At 33.1% G+C, this 13,216-nt stretch overlaps 1 protein-coding gene across 1 annotated transcript; it reads right to left on the bottom strand.

Moving 5' to 3' along the window:
• Positions 1-753: 753 nt before the first annotated feature.
• Positions 754-1,341, bottom strand: LOC138338275 (uncharacterized). The gene is made up of 2 exons (XM_069289064.1): positions 1,303-1,341; positions 754-1,197 (listed from the first exon to the last, which is right to left on the bottom strand). The coding sequence occupies exons 1-2, from the start codon at positions 1,339-1,341 to the stop codon at positions 754-756; spliced, it is 483 nt and encodes a 160-aa protein (XP_069145165.1).
• Between the last annotated feature and the right edge of the window lie 11,875 nt (positions 1,342-13,216).

Raw genomic sequence — 13,216 nt, 5'->3', positions numbered from 1 at the left:
AATTGATAAATTTTAGAAGTTGTTAATTGATTTCATGAATGAGTTTAAGTCTTCCGCATTGTTTTCTATTTATTATGTTTAAAATGTTGGGGTTTGGATTGGTTGGTTCGCTCACATAGGAGGATAAATGTGGGTGCCAGTCGCGGCCCGATTTGGGTCGTGACATGTTTATATTAAAATATAATTTATTTCAAATGTGCTCACATTAGTTGTATTATATAGTGTCAAATATATTTGTTTATGAACATTAAATCACAGTTTCTCAAGTCATTTTTTTAGTCTTATTGCATATACATATACATATTGAAGAACTGGTTATTATATTTTGTATGTTGTATTCATAATTGTAAAATTGTTGTATTACATTATTCATTAAGTCATATTACTTGTAGTTGTATGTTTTGTATTAAAATATAATTTATTTTTAAATGTGGTCACACTAGTTGTATTATATAGTGTCAAATATATTTGTTTATGAACATTAAAACAGAGTTTCTCAAGTCATATTTTTTAGTCTTATTGCATATACATATACATTTGAAGAACTCAGCTTATTAATATACAGTGTGATAGGAACTAATATGGAGTGAGATAACAAACGATTTTTGTTAGTATACAAGTAAATACGCGCAAACAAACATATTTTGATAAAATATTATTCATTGAAAATTATGAAAACATCAATTACAAGAATAAACAATTTGTACGAACACATGTAAATTTATTTTTCAAAACAAATTCAAACATATCTAACTATTCAAATCGTGATCCATTCCTGCATGATCGCCTATTATGTCCCTTTTGATCACAAGTACTACAAGAATTCTTGTTCTTTTTTCCATATAGCTCACTGTACGTCTTACCACAAAGCTTTTTTGGAGGCCTACCAGGTAGTTTTTTGAACTTTAGAGGCTTAACTATTTCATTCTCTACATATGCAGGCACATTCCAATCTTTTCGATCAGGTAATGGATTTATTGGATTAGCATATGTAACAAGTAATGTATTTGGCTTGTAAAGGTCAAAACAATACGGTTCAGGATCAAGAAATTTCTTCTTCAAAACAGCCCAAGCGTGCGAACATGGTATTTCATCCACTTGAAATCTCCTACATGTGCAAGTTTTCTTTTCAAGACAAACAATAAATGTTTCCCCTTCATGACGAACACTGTGCACATAATTACTTGTTGCAACTACCTATTACACAAAGTAAAAGGAAGTTAAATCATACCAGTTATATAATCTTTATTTTTTACTGAATTAAATACAAAATACAACAATTTTAAGGAAGCATAAACATACCGTCATACGCAGTGAAAGTTCTTCATTTTCAGCAAGCATTTCTTGTGCTTTACCACATAGTGTCGTAATGTATTAGAAGCAGATGTATGATTTTTGAAATTCCATCGACCAAACATTTGTCTAATTTCCTCAAGAAAATCATATATAGGTAATTATCTTGCTTCCACAAGGCATGCATTTATGCATTCAGCTGTGTTTGATGTCATCACAGTGCCTCGATCAACTGGTGCATACACTCTTGCCCATTTGTCATAACCAGCCAATTCCAAATAATTCTTCACCCTAATATCAACATGTTCTACTTTTTTCATCAGTTCATTAAATTCAGAAAGTTTGTATGCCTTTGTCATTGCATAAAACACTTCTGAAAGACTGTCATGTGACTTTTTGTAAAGTGTTTTCACGTTCTTCCAAATATGAAACGTGCAAGCATAATGTGGTATATTGTATATCCTCGAAACTGCTTTTATAATACTCTCGTTTCTGTAGGATACAACAAACATTTTATCCTTAAAACAATGAGTTTCTCTAAACTGTTCAAAAAATCAAGTCTAAGATGCATCATTTTCCGAATCAATAACACCGTATGCTAGGGGCAATATATTTTCTGAACATATACAATGCAAACCTTAGTATACATATCGTCAAATACAACAAATACACGTTTAAAGAATATAATACTGTGCATAATTCTTTAAAAAAAATATAAATATATAATAGTTACCTGCTCCATCCAATGTGCTTGCAGACACAAATGTGTCATTATAAGTCCCTCTGAGATGGCTGCCGTCTACTACAACTATTGGCAACTTTCAAAACCTTTTGCGAAAGGAAACAAAGCTATAAAGACATAGAAATTCATTTTCTTCCGTCTTCTTCAATCTTATATGCGATCCAAGATAAGTGGTGTCCAATATGTATAAATAACTGGGTAATTTACTATATGAATCAGATGGTGTCCCCCTTAATGTATTTATTGCCTTTTCCCTAGAATTCCATGCCACAGAGTAAGATACGTCTACACCAAGTTCGAGTCTAACATCAACTTGTATGTCTTTCGGTGTCAACTTTCTTTTATGATCAACTAGCTTGGGCTTTATTATAACTCCAACAAGACTGCTTGTTGCTTGTCTCTGACTATACACCTTATCTTTTAATGAACATGTATGCTCATCTACAAACTTTCTAATTCTAAACATTCGCGATTTATTGATGTTGGAAGCCTTCATTTTTCATCCACAATTTTCAGATACACAAACAAGTGTATAATTGCTCGAATTACAAAAGAAAATAAACAAAATAAATTAAGACATGATATTATATGGAATAATTAATATAACAACAAAAGCTAAAATATATTTAAATACAAAATACCTTATGTCACGACCCAAAACGGGTTGCGACTGGCACCCACACTTACCCTCCTATGTGAGCGAACCAACCAATCTAACCTTAACATTTCAATATAATATCAACAGAAAGTAATGCGGAAGACTTAAACTCATTAAATAAAGACCAATTCATTAACTTCTAAAATTCAACATTTATTATTCCCCAAAATCTGGAAGTCATCATCACAAGAACATCTACGATCAAATGACTAAACTAAGAGTATTCTAAAAGCTAAAAATACATAAGAAGCTAGTCCATGCCGGAAGTTCAAGGCATCAAGACTTGAAGAAGAAGATCCAGTCCAAGCTAGAAACATTAGCTCACCCTGAATTTCTGATGTAGTAAGACTGGCTTGAATTACTGTTGAGTTGAAGACGATGGCACGTTTGCTACACTCCACAAATAAACAAGAAGAAAACATAAAAGTAGGGGTCAGTACAAAACACGGGTACTGAGTAGATATCATCGGCCAACTCAAAATAGAAATCAATATATACCAAGTAATATCATAAAATCAACTATGATACTCAACATGTAGCAACAACAAATACTATATCATTAACAATTACCGTCAAGTTCACACATGAGGACTCAAGCCTCGATACCATACTCATTTGGGAATCATGTTCATTAGATTGAGTATATTAACATCTTTCAAGATTCATTATCTTTATTTCTCTTGTGTCGGTACGTGACACTCCGCTCCCTCAATATTCATTAATCCTCTTGTGTCGGTACGTGACACTCCGATCCCCTAAATCTATGTGTCAGTTCGTGACACCCGATCCCCTAAATCTATGTGTCGGTTCGTGACACCCGATCCCCTAAATCTACGTGTCGGTTCGTGACACCCGATCCCCTAATACTACGTGTCGGTTCGTGACACCCGATCCCCTAATTCTACGTGTCGGTTCGTGACACCCGATCCCCTAATTCTACGTGTCGGTTCGTGACACCCAATCTCCTAATACTACGTGTCGGTTCGTGACACCCGATCCCCTAATTCTACGTGTCGATTCGTGACACCCGATCCCCTAATCTCCTTCCATCAATTCATCAAGCCTTCTCCCTTACCAAGGCATCATCAATCTCATTACTTTAGTTCATCAAGCCTTCTCCCTTACCAAGGCATCATCATTAAAAGGAGATTAGGTTTTTATCGAGATTTGAGATTCAATAACTTCATCATGCTTAATATAATCACAATTATATAATCACGTTCATGCATGCATACAATTAAGCACATAGCAGGGTTTACAATACTACCAATACATATCATTCTCTATTAAGAGTTTACTATGAAAGCATGAAAACCATAACCTACCTCCACCGAAGAATTGCGATCAACAAGCTATCTTCTCAAAATCCTTGCTATCCTCTTCGTTTCTCTCTCTCTCTACTCGTTCTCTTTCTTTTTCTGTTTCTCTTTGTTCTTTCTATTTTTCTTATTCAAACCCTCTTTCTTTTACCCTAATTAACATATAATTAAGAATAAAATATGGCAATAATGCCCCACTAATTAACTTAAGGTTACCTCTTTTAACCCCCAAGTAATTAGACTTATTAACATTAACCCACTAACTTTATAATTAAGGCAAGAATAGTCAAAAACATCCCTTAAAACGTATCAAGAAATACGACCCAGACTGGGATTTCGCAGTCTGTGACGGCCCGTCGCGCCTGCGATGGTCCGTCCTGCTGCCCGTCACAGAGTTCAGAGACTCAATTTCTCTGAAGAATCTGTGACGGTCCGTCCTGCCATTCCGTTACGAAGTTCAGAGAGTCGATTTCAATACCCAATTTTTAGTTTTTCTAAGTGTTTTGAAACGAGACCCTGCGAAGGTCCGTCGTGCCCATGACGGTCCGTCGTGGGGTCCGTCGCCTCAGCCTGTTTTTCCAGAAATAAAATCTGCTGCTCAAAATGACTAAACAGGTCGTTACACCTTACTAAACTTGATCTTTTTGTCTTCCACTGAAATCTATTATCAATGTCATATTTCATCATCACAGCTTTCAAAGTACGTTTATTCTTATAAAATTGATCCTCAATGACTTCTTTATGATTCATATTGCAGATAATAGAATTACTTAACTCATCACTGATTAATGGTGCACTAATAACTATTGCTTGGTTATCAGTTGTACTTCTTCCATTTATCATACACAAGCCAATATCTACTTTATAATGATTTCTACAATTTATGTCACGATCATTCACAAATACAGTTACACAAATTGGATACTTTGCGAATTCTCAAACTTCTTTCTTCAATGAGACATATACCCTCATTCCCATATCGTTGTATATCTCCAAAGGTGCAATGCTACCTTCTATTTTATACTTAAGTTTCAATCTGTTATACCTCAAATCTACGCCAATCTGATTAGCAACTTCATCAACTAAATCTTTATACGATGCATACTTTTTAATCATAATTGCCCCAGTTGTGTAATCAACATAACAATTATCTTCAGTCCAATGTCCAGAAGGCTTTATTATAAAAGCAATGCTCCCCATATATGCTTTATAGTTAAAAAAAAAAGTCAGTACTAAATACCAAAATAATGACACTATCATTAACTTGTATAAAGAATACAAAACAATAAAGTTACAATCGTAATTCAAATAAAAGATTTGAACATTATTATTTGTCTAAACAATTGATGCATCATATAAGTATACTGTTGGATATACGGTTTCGTATACTAAAGTTGAAAAAACAACATCAAATCAGAATACTATTATATAAAAAAAACGCAACAAATCACAATCAAATACAAAACATATAACGATTAATTAACTAAAACATACCTGAATTCCGACTTTTCGTTTTTGTTTATTTTCATGGAATCGTTTACCCAATTTATATGACAAAACAATAAAATCGAAATATTTTTTTTTCAGGATGAACATCGTGAATAATGGCTACATATATCATCAAGATTTGAAAAAATTGTAACTGATGTAGAGAGTTTTAAGCATCTGTTACTTTTTATAATTTTTCTCTCCCCTAAATAGCTCTAGTTTGTTATATAAATTAGGTATTCTTTTTAATTAAACAAAATAATTAAAATATATTTAAAATACATAATAATGTAACATTTTGACATTATCACTAAATATTGAAAGTGTTGACACTATACCCTAATAAATACTAAAATGATGGCATTTTAAAAAATTTCCCCTCTTTTATTCATTGTTTGAATAATGGGAAATTTTTTCAAAATGTCAATATTTTAGCATTTAAGGGAACTCATTAGCAACAATTTCAATATTTAGTAAAAATGTCATTTTAGTTTGTTATATATCTTATTTATGTTTTTATTATTTATTTTTATTTGAAGAATATAATTATTTAATAACAAAAAGGAGAAAATTAAGGGGGGGAATATTTCAAAAAAAGGCAAGCATCCTTAATTTTCTCATCAGTTACATTTTCAAATAAAATTTAAATTTTGTTTTTTTTTCTCCAGAATTTTACCTTTTTAAAATTATATTCATTCAACAATATATTCTATTTATATTTATTATAGTTTTTTATTAGTTTGTATTCATTCCAATAGGTATGCCGAATTTATCTATATAGTCATTTAAGAAATATATTTGTATTTTCATATATTTTTTCCCTATATAGTTATTTTTTTCTTCAAAAATCTTGTATGTATTCATTTCAATATGTATTTTATTTGTATTTCTATTTATTCTAGTTTTTATTTAGAATTTTGTATAACAATATATAAAATACAAAAATTAGAATGATGAAAAAGTGAATGAAATATAAAATTGAAAAGAAATAATTGAATATTTGGTATACTCATTCTTAAATAAAATACATAACTAGTTGACATACCTTTAGAATAAATACAAATTAGAAAAAAATGTCAAATTCAGTTGACATACCTTTATTAGTTTGTATTCATTCCAATATGTATGTCAAATAGAATGTAGCTATTTTAAAAAATACATTTGTGATCGTATATATTTTTTACTGTGTATTTATTTTTCTTTTCAAAATCTTGTTTCCTGTTCTAAGTCGTATTCATTTCAATATGTCTATTATTTGTATTTGTATTCGAATACAAATAAACTAATAGAAAGTTGTTCTTCTTATAAATAAAATACATAACTAGTTGACATACATTTGGATGAATACAAATTAGGGACAAATACAAGATTCATAAACCATGCAACATGAAATTTTTAATAAATACAATTATTGATAGTATACATAGTGATTTGAATACAAATTAAGAAAGCATGCCAAATTCTAAAAAAGAACTATAAATACAAAACAAACTAATAGAAAATTGTTCGACAACTATCCGATCTTCGTCGTCTTTTTCAAGATCCTCACGAGTAGACAAAGATTCTACATTTGCGTTCTAAATTTGAGGAAGGTTTTTGTAACGACCTGTTTAGTCGTTTTGAGCAGCAGATTTTATTTCTGGAAAAATAGGCTGAGACGACGGAACCCACGACGGACCGTCATGAGCACGACGGACCGTCGAGGGGTCTCATTTCAAAACACTTAGAAATTCTGAAAAATGGGTACTGAAATCGACTCTCTGAACTTCGTAACGGAATAGCAGGACGGACCGTCACAGACTCTTCAGAGAATTGAGTCTCTGAACTCTGTGACGGAGCAGCAGGACGGACCGTCGCAGGCACGACGGCTCGTCACAGGCTGCGTAATCCCAGGCGGAGTCGGATTTCTTTAATGTTTTAAGGGACGTTTTGGACTATTCCTGCTTTAATTATAAAGTTAGTGGGTTAATGTTAATAAGTCTAACTACTTGGGGGTTAAAAGAGGTAACCTTGAGTTAATTAGTGGGTTATTATTGCCATCTTTTATACTTAATTATATGCTAATTAGGGTAAAAGAAAGAGGGTTTGAATAAGAAAAAGAAAAGAACAGAAAGAGAGAAAGGGGATCGAACGAGAAAGAAGAGAAACGAGAAAATGAAAAAGGCTTGGGAAATTGCTTGCTTGATCAACATTCTTCGGTGGAGGTAGGTTATGGTTGTTACACTATTCGTAGTAAACTCTTAATAGCGAATGATATGTATTGGGTAGTGTTGTAAACCCTTCTATATGCTTAATTGTGTGTTTGCATGTTGTGATTATATAATTGTGATGAAATAAGCATGATGAAGCCATTAAATCTGTAATCTTGAAAAAGAAACTCTAATCTACTTTGTTAATGATGATGCCTTAGTGTAAAAGAAGGCTTGATGAACGAAAGTAGTGAGATTAGGGGATCGGGTGCCACGTTCCGATACCAGGATACAATGAGGATCGGAGTGTCACGTTTCGACACCAGGATAGAATATGGATCGGGTGCCACGTTCCGGTACCAGGATAGAATGAGGATCGGAGTGTCACGTTCCGACACTAGGATAGAATATGGATCAGGTGCCACGTTCCGGTACCAGAATAGAATGAGGATCAGAGTGTCACGTTCCGATACCAGGATAGAATATGGATCGGGTGCCACGTTCCGGTACCAGGATAGTATATGAGGATCGGAGTGTCACGTTCCGACACCAGGATAGTATATGAGGAGCGGAGTGTCACGTACCGACACGAGAGGAATAAAGATAATGAATCTTGAAAGATGTTAATATACTCAATCTAATGAACCTAATTCCCAAATGAGTATGATGAGGAGGCGTGAGTCCTCGTTGATGAGCTTGGTGTTATGACCAAGGGTTATGGTAATTGTAAATGCCGCATGTTGAGTATTGTAGTTGATTTTATAATGTTATCTGATATATACTGTTTTCTATTTTGAGTTGGCCGATGATATCTACTCAGTACCTGTGTTTTGTACTGACCCCCTACTTTTATGTTTTCTTCTTTGTTATTTGTGGAGTGCAGCAAACGTGCCATCGTCTCCAACGCAACCGCAACTCTAGCCAGTCTTCATTACTCCGGATTTCAGGGTGAGCTAATGCTTCTAGCTTGGACTGGATCTTCCTCTTCATGTCTTGATGCCTTGAAGTTCCGGCATGGACTAGCTTTTTATGTATTTTAGCTTCTAGATACTCTTAGCTTTAGTAATTTGAAGTAGATGTTCTTGTGATGATGACTTCCAGATTTTGGGGATAATAATAGTTGTTGAGTTTTTAGAAGTTATTGAATTGGTTTTTATTAATGAGTTTAAGTCTTTCACATTACTTTCTGTTGATATTATATTGAAATGTTAAGGTTTAGATTGGTTGGTTCGCTCACATAGGAGGGTAAGTGTGGGTGTCAGTCGCGGCCCGATTTGGGTCGTGACAGTTTTGCACACTAATGAGTCTTGTAAATGTTCTTACCCTCTTTCTTCCCTCATTTTAGCAGCGGATCATACATTATACACTATTTGTTAAGTAATAAATAAATTAAAGGATGAAAAATCACCAGAAATTGGTTGATTAAGATGAATACCTCTAGTAAGCCTCTTGGATTCAGCCATTGGAGAGTAAATCATAACGGAAATTGAAAAATACAAACAACATTTTTTAAAGATTTATACAAAAATAAAATTAGAAAAGAAATCTGAAAATAGGATAAAGATTAGAGATACCTTAATCAAAGGGATTCTTGTTGATTCAATTTTGGATTAAAAAAACAACCAAAATATATGGCAAAAAAATATTTCCAACTTGAATGTTGGAGGAAAATCAGAATAGATAACCATGAGAGAGAAAAAAAATAAAATGGGAGAGACAATTAACAATTTAAAAAGATAAATATGAGAGAGAATGACATTTTTTTTAAAAAAAAAGGATATATAGAATTAATTGAAAAAGAGAGATAAAATAGGAAGAAAATTGGGACACATAAATTTTTTAAAATAATGACATTTTTGACATTATTGCTAATATTTATAAAGTATGGATATTTTTACTAGATATGTTATTTATTTTGACTAGTTTACTAATTTTTTCTTGAATAATAATAGCTAATTGGCCATCTGAAAAAAATCTAAAATAGGCCCAAATGTTGATCCATTTCATCAAAACCCAAACAAATTGACCCACTAACACAAAATCTAAACATCTAAACAATTTCAAAGATCAAACACAATAAAATAGCTCAGAAATAATAATAATAATAATAATAATAATAATAATAATAATAATAATTCAAGCAAATCATCAACATGATAAACTTAAAGAACATTAATAACACAAATCCGACATCAAACGACTTATATGGTTAAACGAAAAAAAATAATGATGAATTTGAATAAAGATTGAGAGGGGAGAAAGATTGACATAACTTCCGGGTAAATGAAGGTCGCTGGAAAACTTTGCCAAAATTTTTTTGACGGATTTTAAACTTAAAATTTATATCAAATGATAGCCCTTGAAGAGCTCTACATATATATGTAAAGGGTTTGAGATGGGAATGACCGGAACTTTATAAATCTAAAAAAAGTAAAAATTCATATTTGGTTTTCCTTAGATCTACGGAGTTTGGCTATAGATATGAATGAAAGGTTTGTAGATTTAGGTAGAGGAGGGTAAAAGGAAGCGATGATAAAATTTTAAAGATTTTTTCGGCCAAAAAGGTGGTGGCCACCGGGCGGTGATGGCGGATCAACGGCATGGTACTAAGGGGAAGAAGAAAAATATTAAAAGAAAATCTAAAATAAAAAAAAAAGCTATTTTTTGGGAGTTTTGTATTTTTATTTTGGTCCAATAATAGCCATTGGGTCAAATATCATGAATGATTGAGATTCAATCTTGAACATTTCTATTAACCGGGTCAAAATCAATTGGGCCATCAGAATTGATCTAAATCAGCCCAATTTAAATAAAATTGGATCATCTGAGCCAATAAAATAATAAAAATAAACACCCAAAATATAAATTAAAAAAATTACTAAAATATTATAGGATTAAAATAAACATGTAAAAAATTAGGTTTTCACATCGATGTCTTTGGGGGACCATGGACGTGGGTTTATTCTATTTCAATGAATCTAAGTCAGAACTGATTGGTTATGCAGATGCAGGGTATTTATCTGATCTGCATAAAGCTCGATAAAAAATAGGTTATTTGTTTACATATGGAGACACGACAATATCTTGGCGATCAATGAAGCAAACGTTGGTAGCCACTTCTTCAAATCATGCAGAAATAATAGTCATCCATAAAGCAAGTCGAGAGTGCGTCTGGTTGAGATCAATGACCCATCATATTCAGGAAATGTGTGGTTTTTCTTTGAAGAAGAATATACCAACCACAATGTACGAAGATAATGCTGCATGTATAGCTCAATTGAAAGGAGGATACATCAAAGGAGACCGGACAAAGCATATTTCACCAAAGTTCTTTTTCACGCATGATCTTCAACAAAATGGTGAGATAGAAGTTCAACAAATTCGTTCAAGTGATAATCTTGCTGATTTATTCACTAAGGCATTGCCAACATCAACGTTTGAGAAGTTGAGATACATGATTGGGATGCATCGTTTTCGAGATATCAAGTAAAGTTTTCATTAGGGGGAGTGAAATAAGTGTTGTACTCTTTTCCTTAACTATGGTGTTTTCCCAAGTTGGGTTTTCCTGGTAAGATTTTTAACGAGGCAACATTTAAAGCGTATTATGAGATATGTGTACTTTTTTTCCTTCACTAGGCTTTTTCGCATTGTGTTTTTTCTAGTAAGGTTTTAACGAGGCACATAATCTATGGATATCCAAGGGGGAGTGTTGTAAATTCATTGTATATTATATGTGAATTATGCATTAGATTTATCCACTATTCAATAAGTTCATGTATAGGTGCTTCCAAGGTGATAAGAACTTCCAAGATAACTATGTATCTATTAATTAGATGACTTTTGGAGTGATATCTCAATACTATAAATAGAGAATCACTCACCATTTTGAAGATATACTTGAATTAGAAAAATTCTCTCCTCTATCTTATACTTCTTGTCTTTTTCTTCTTATATTTTGAGTTTTGTTTACAACATAATACATATTCTCATAACATTTTCACTTGACCGTGTGAGTGAAAGAGTCACATATTCATATCATGGACCTCCATTGTACTTGTAAGTTTTCAGCTATACAAATCATTCGGAACCTAGAGTTACAAATCAATTCAAAGTTTTAGAGAGACACAAAATTAAACTCGCGATACGATGAATATTGTGAGGAAATGATACCTAGAAACTCCAGATACAAGAGGGTGTTAATGTTAGGTAGTGGAGCCTGATTAATTTTAGGTTTTCTTATTTATTCTCTATTTTAGGTTTTCTTATTTATTCTCTATTTTAGGTTTTCCTATTTATTCTCTGTAACAAAAAATACTCTGATTTATTAATATAAATATACCTCACCGCCGTGGAAGTTTACTCACGGGATTTTACCACGAAATATTAGGTTTTCTCTTTCTCTCTCTAGATCTCTCATCTCTTTCTCTTGAAAGTTCTTGTGTTCTTCATTCATCTAATGTGTGTGCGTGGATTCGATCCTATCAACTAGTATCAGAGCTAAGGAGATTCAATACGATCACAGAAGATGGATAGTTCGAAGCTTGGAATCGAGAAGTTTGATGGATCCGATTTCAGTTTCTGGAAGATGCAGATTGAAGATTATCTATACTTGAAAGATCTTCACGAACCGTTGACCGGGGTGAAGCCGGAATCCATGACGGAGGAGAAGTAGAAACTCAAGGATCGCCAGGATCTAGGGTTGATCCGGTTGACTTTGTCAAGAAACGTGGTGTTCAACATCGTGAAGGAGAAGACTACGTCAGGTCTGTTGAAGGCACTGTCAAACATGTATGAAAAACCATCGGCTATGAACAAGGTATATTTAATGCATAGATTGTTCAATTTACAGATGTCTGAGAATGGATCTGTTTTTGATCATATAAACGAGTTCAATATGATTGTGAGTCAACTCAATTCAGTGGATATTAATTTCGAAGATGAAATTAAGGCGGTGATTTTGATGTCATCTCTGCCCGAGTCTTGCGATACTGTTGTTGCTGTGATTAGCAGTTCCCATGGATCTGAGAAACTGAAGTTTGATAAAAATTCGTGATGTTGTTCTTAGCGAAAGTATTCGCAAACGAGAAGTGGGAGATTCATCGGGCAGTGCTCTCAGCATTGATCGAAGGGGGAGAAGTAATACGAAAAGCCAAAATCAATATGGTCGATCAAAATCAAAGAATCGAGGAAAATCACTGAACAGATCAAACGTTACTTGTTGGAACTATGGAGAAAAAGGACACTTTCGGACGAATTGTACAAAGCCAAAGAAGAAACAGAATCAGAAATTTGGAGATGACAATGAATCTGTAAATTCAGCAGAGGACATTGGGGATGCTCTAATCCTTAGTGTGAACAGCCCGATTGAATCATGGATTTTGGATTCTGGTTCATCTTTCCATTCGTCTCCAAGCAAGGAGTTGTTCCAAAATTTTAAATCTGGAAATTTTGGAAAAGTATATCTTGCTGACAATAAAGCCTTAGAGATTGAAGGAAAGGGGGATGTTTGCATAAAGACCACCTTGGG

This window comes from Solanum lycopersicum, chromosome 9 (assembly GCF_036512215.1).
Source record: "Solanum lycopersicum chromosome 9, SLM_r2.1".
Classification (NCBI taxonomy): Eukaryota; Viridiplantae; Streptophyta; class Magnoliopsida; order Solanales; family Solanaceae; genus Solanum; species Solanum lycopersicum.
The sequence above is the reverse complement of the archived record's forward strand: the minus strand, read 5'-3'. Positions and strand labels throughout refer to the sequence as shown.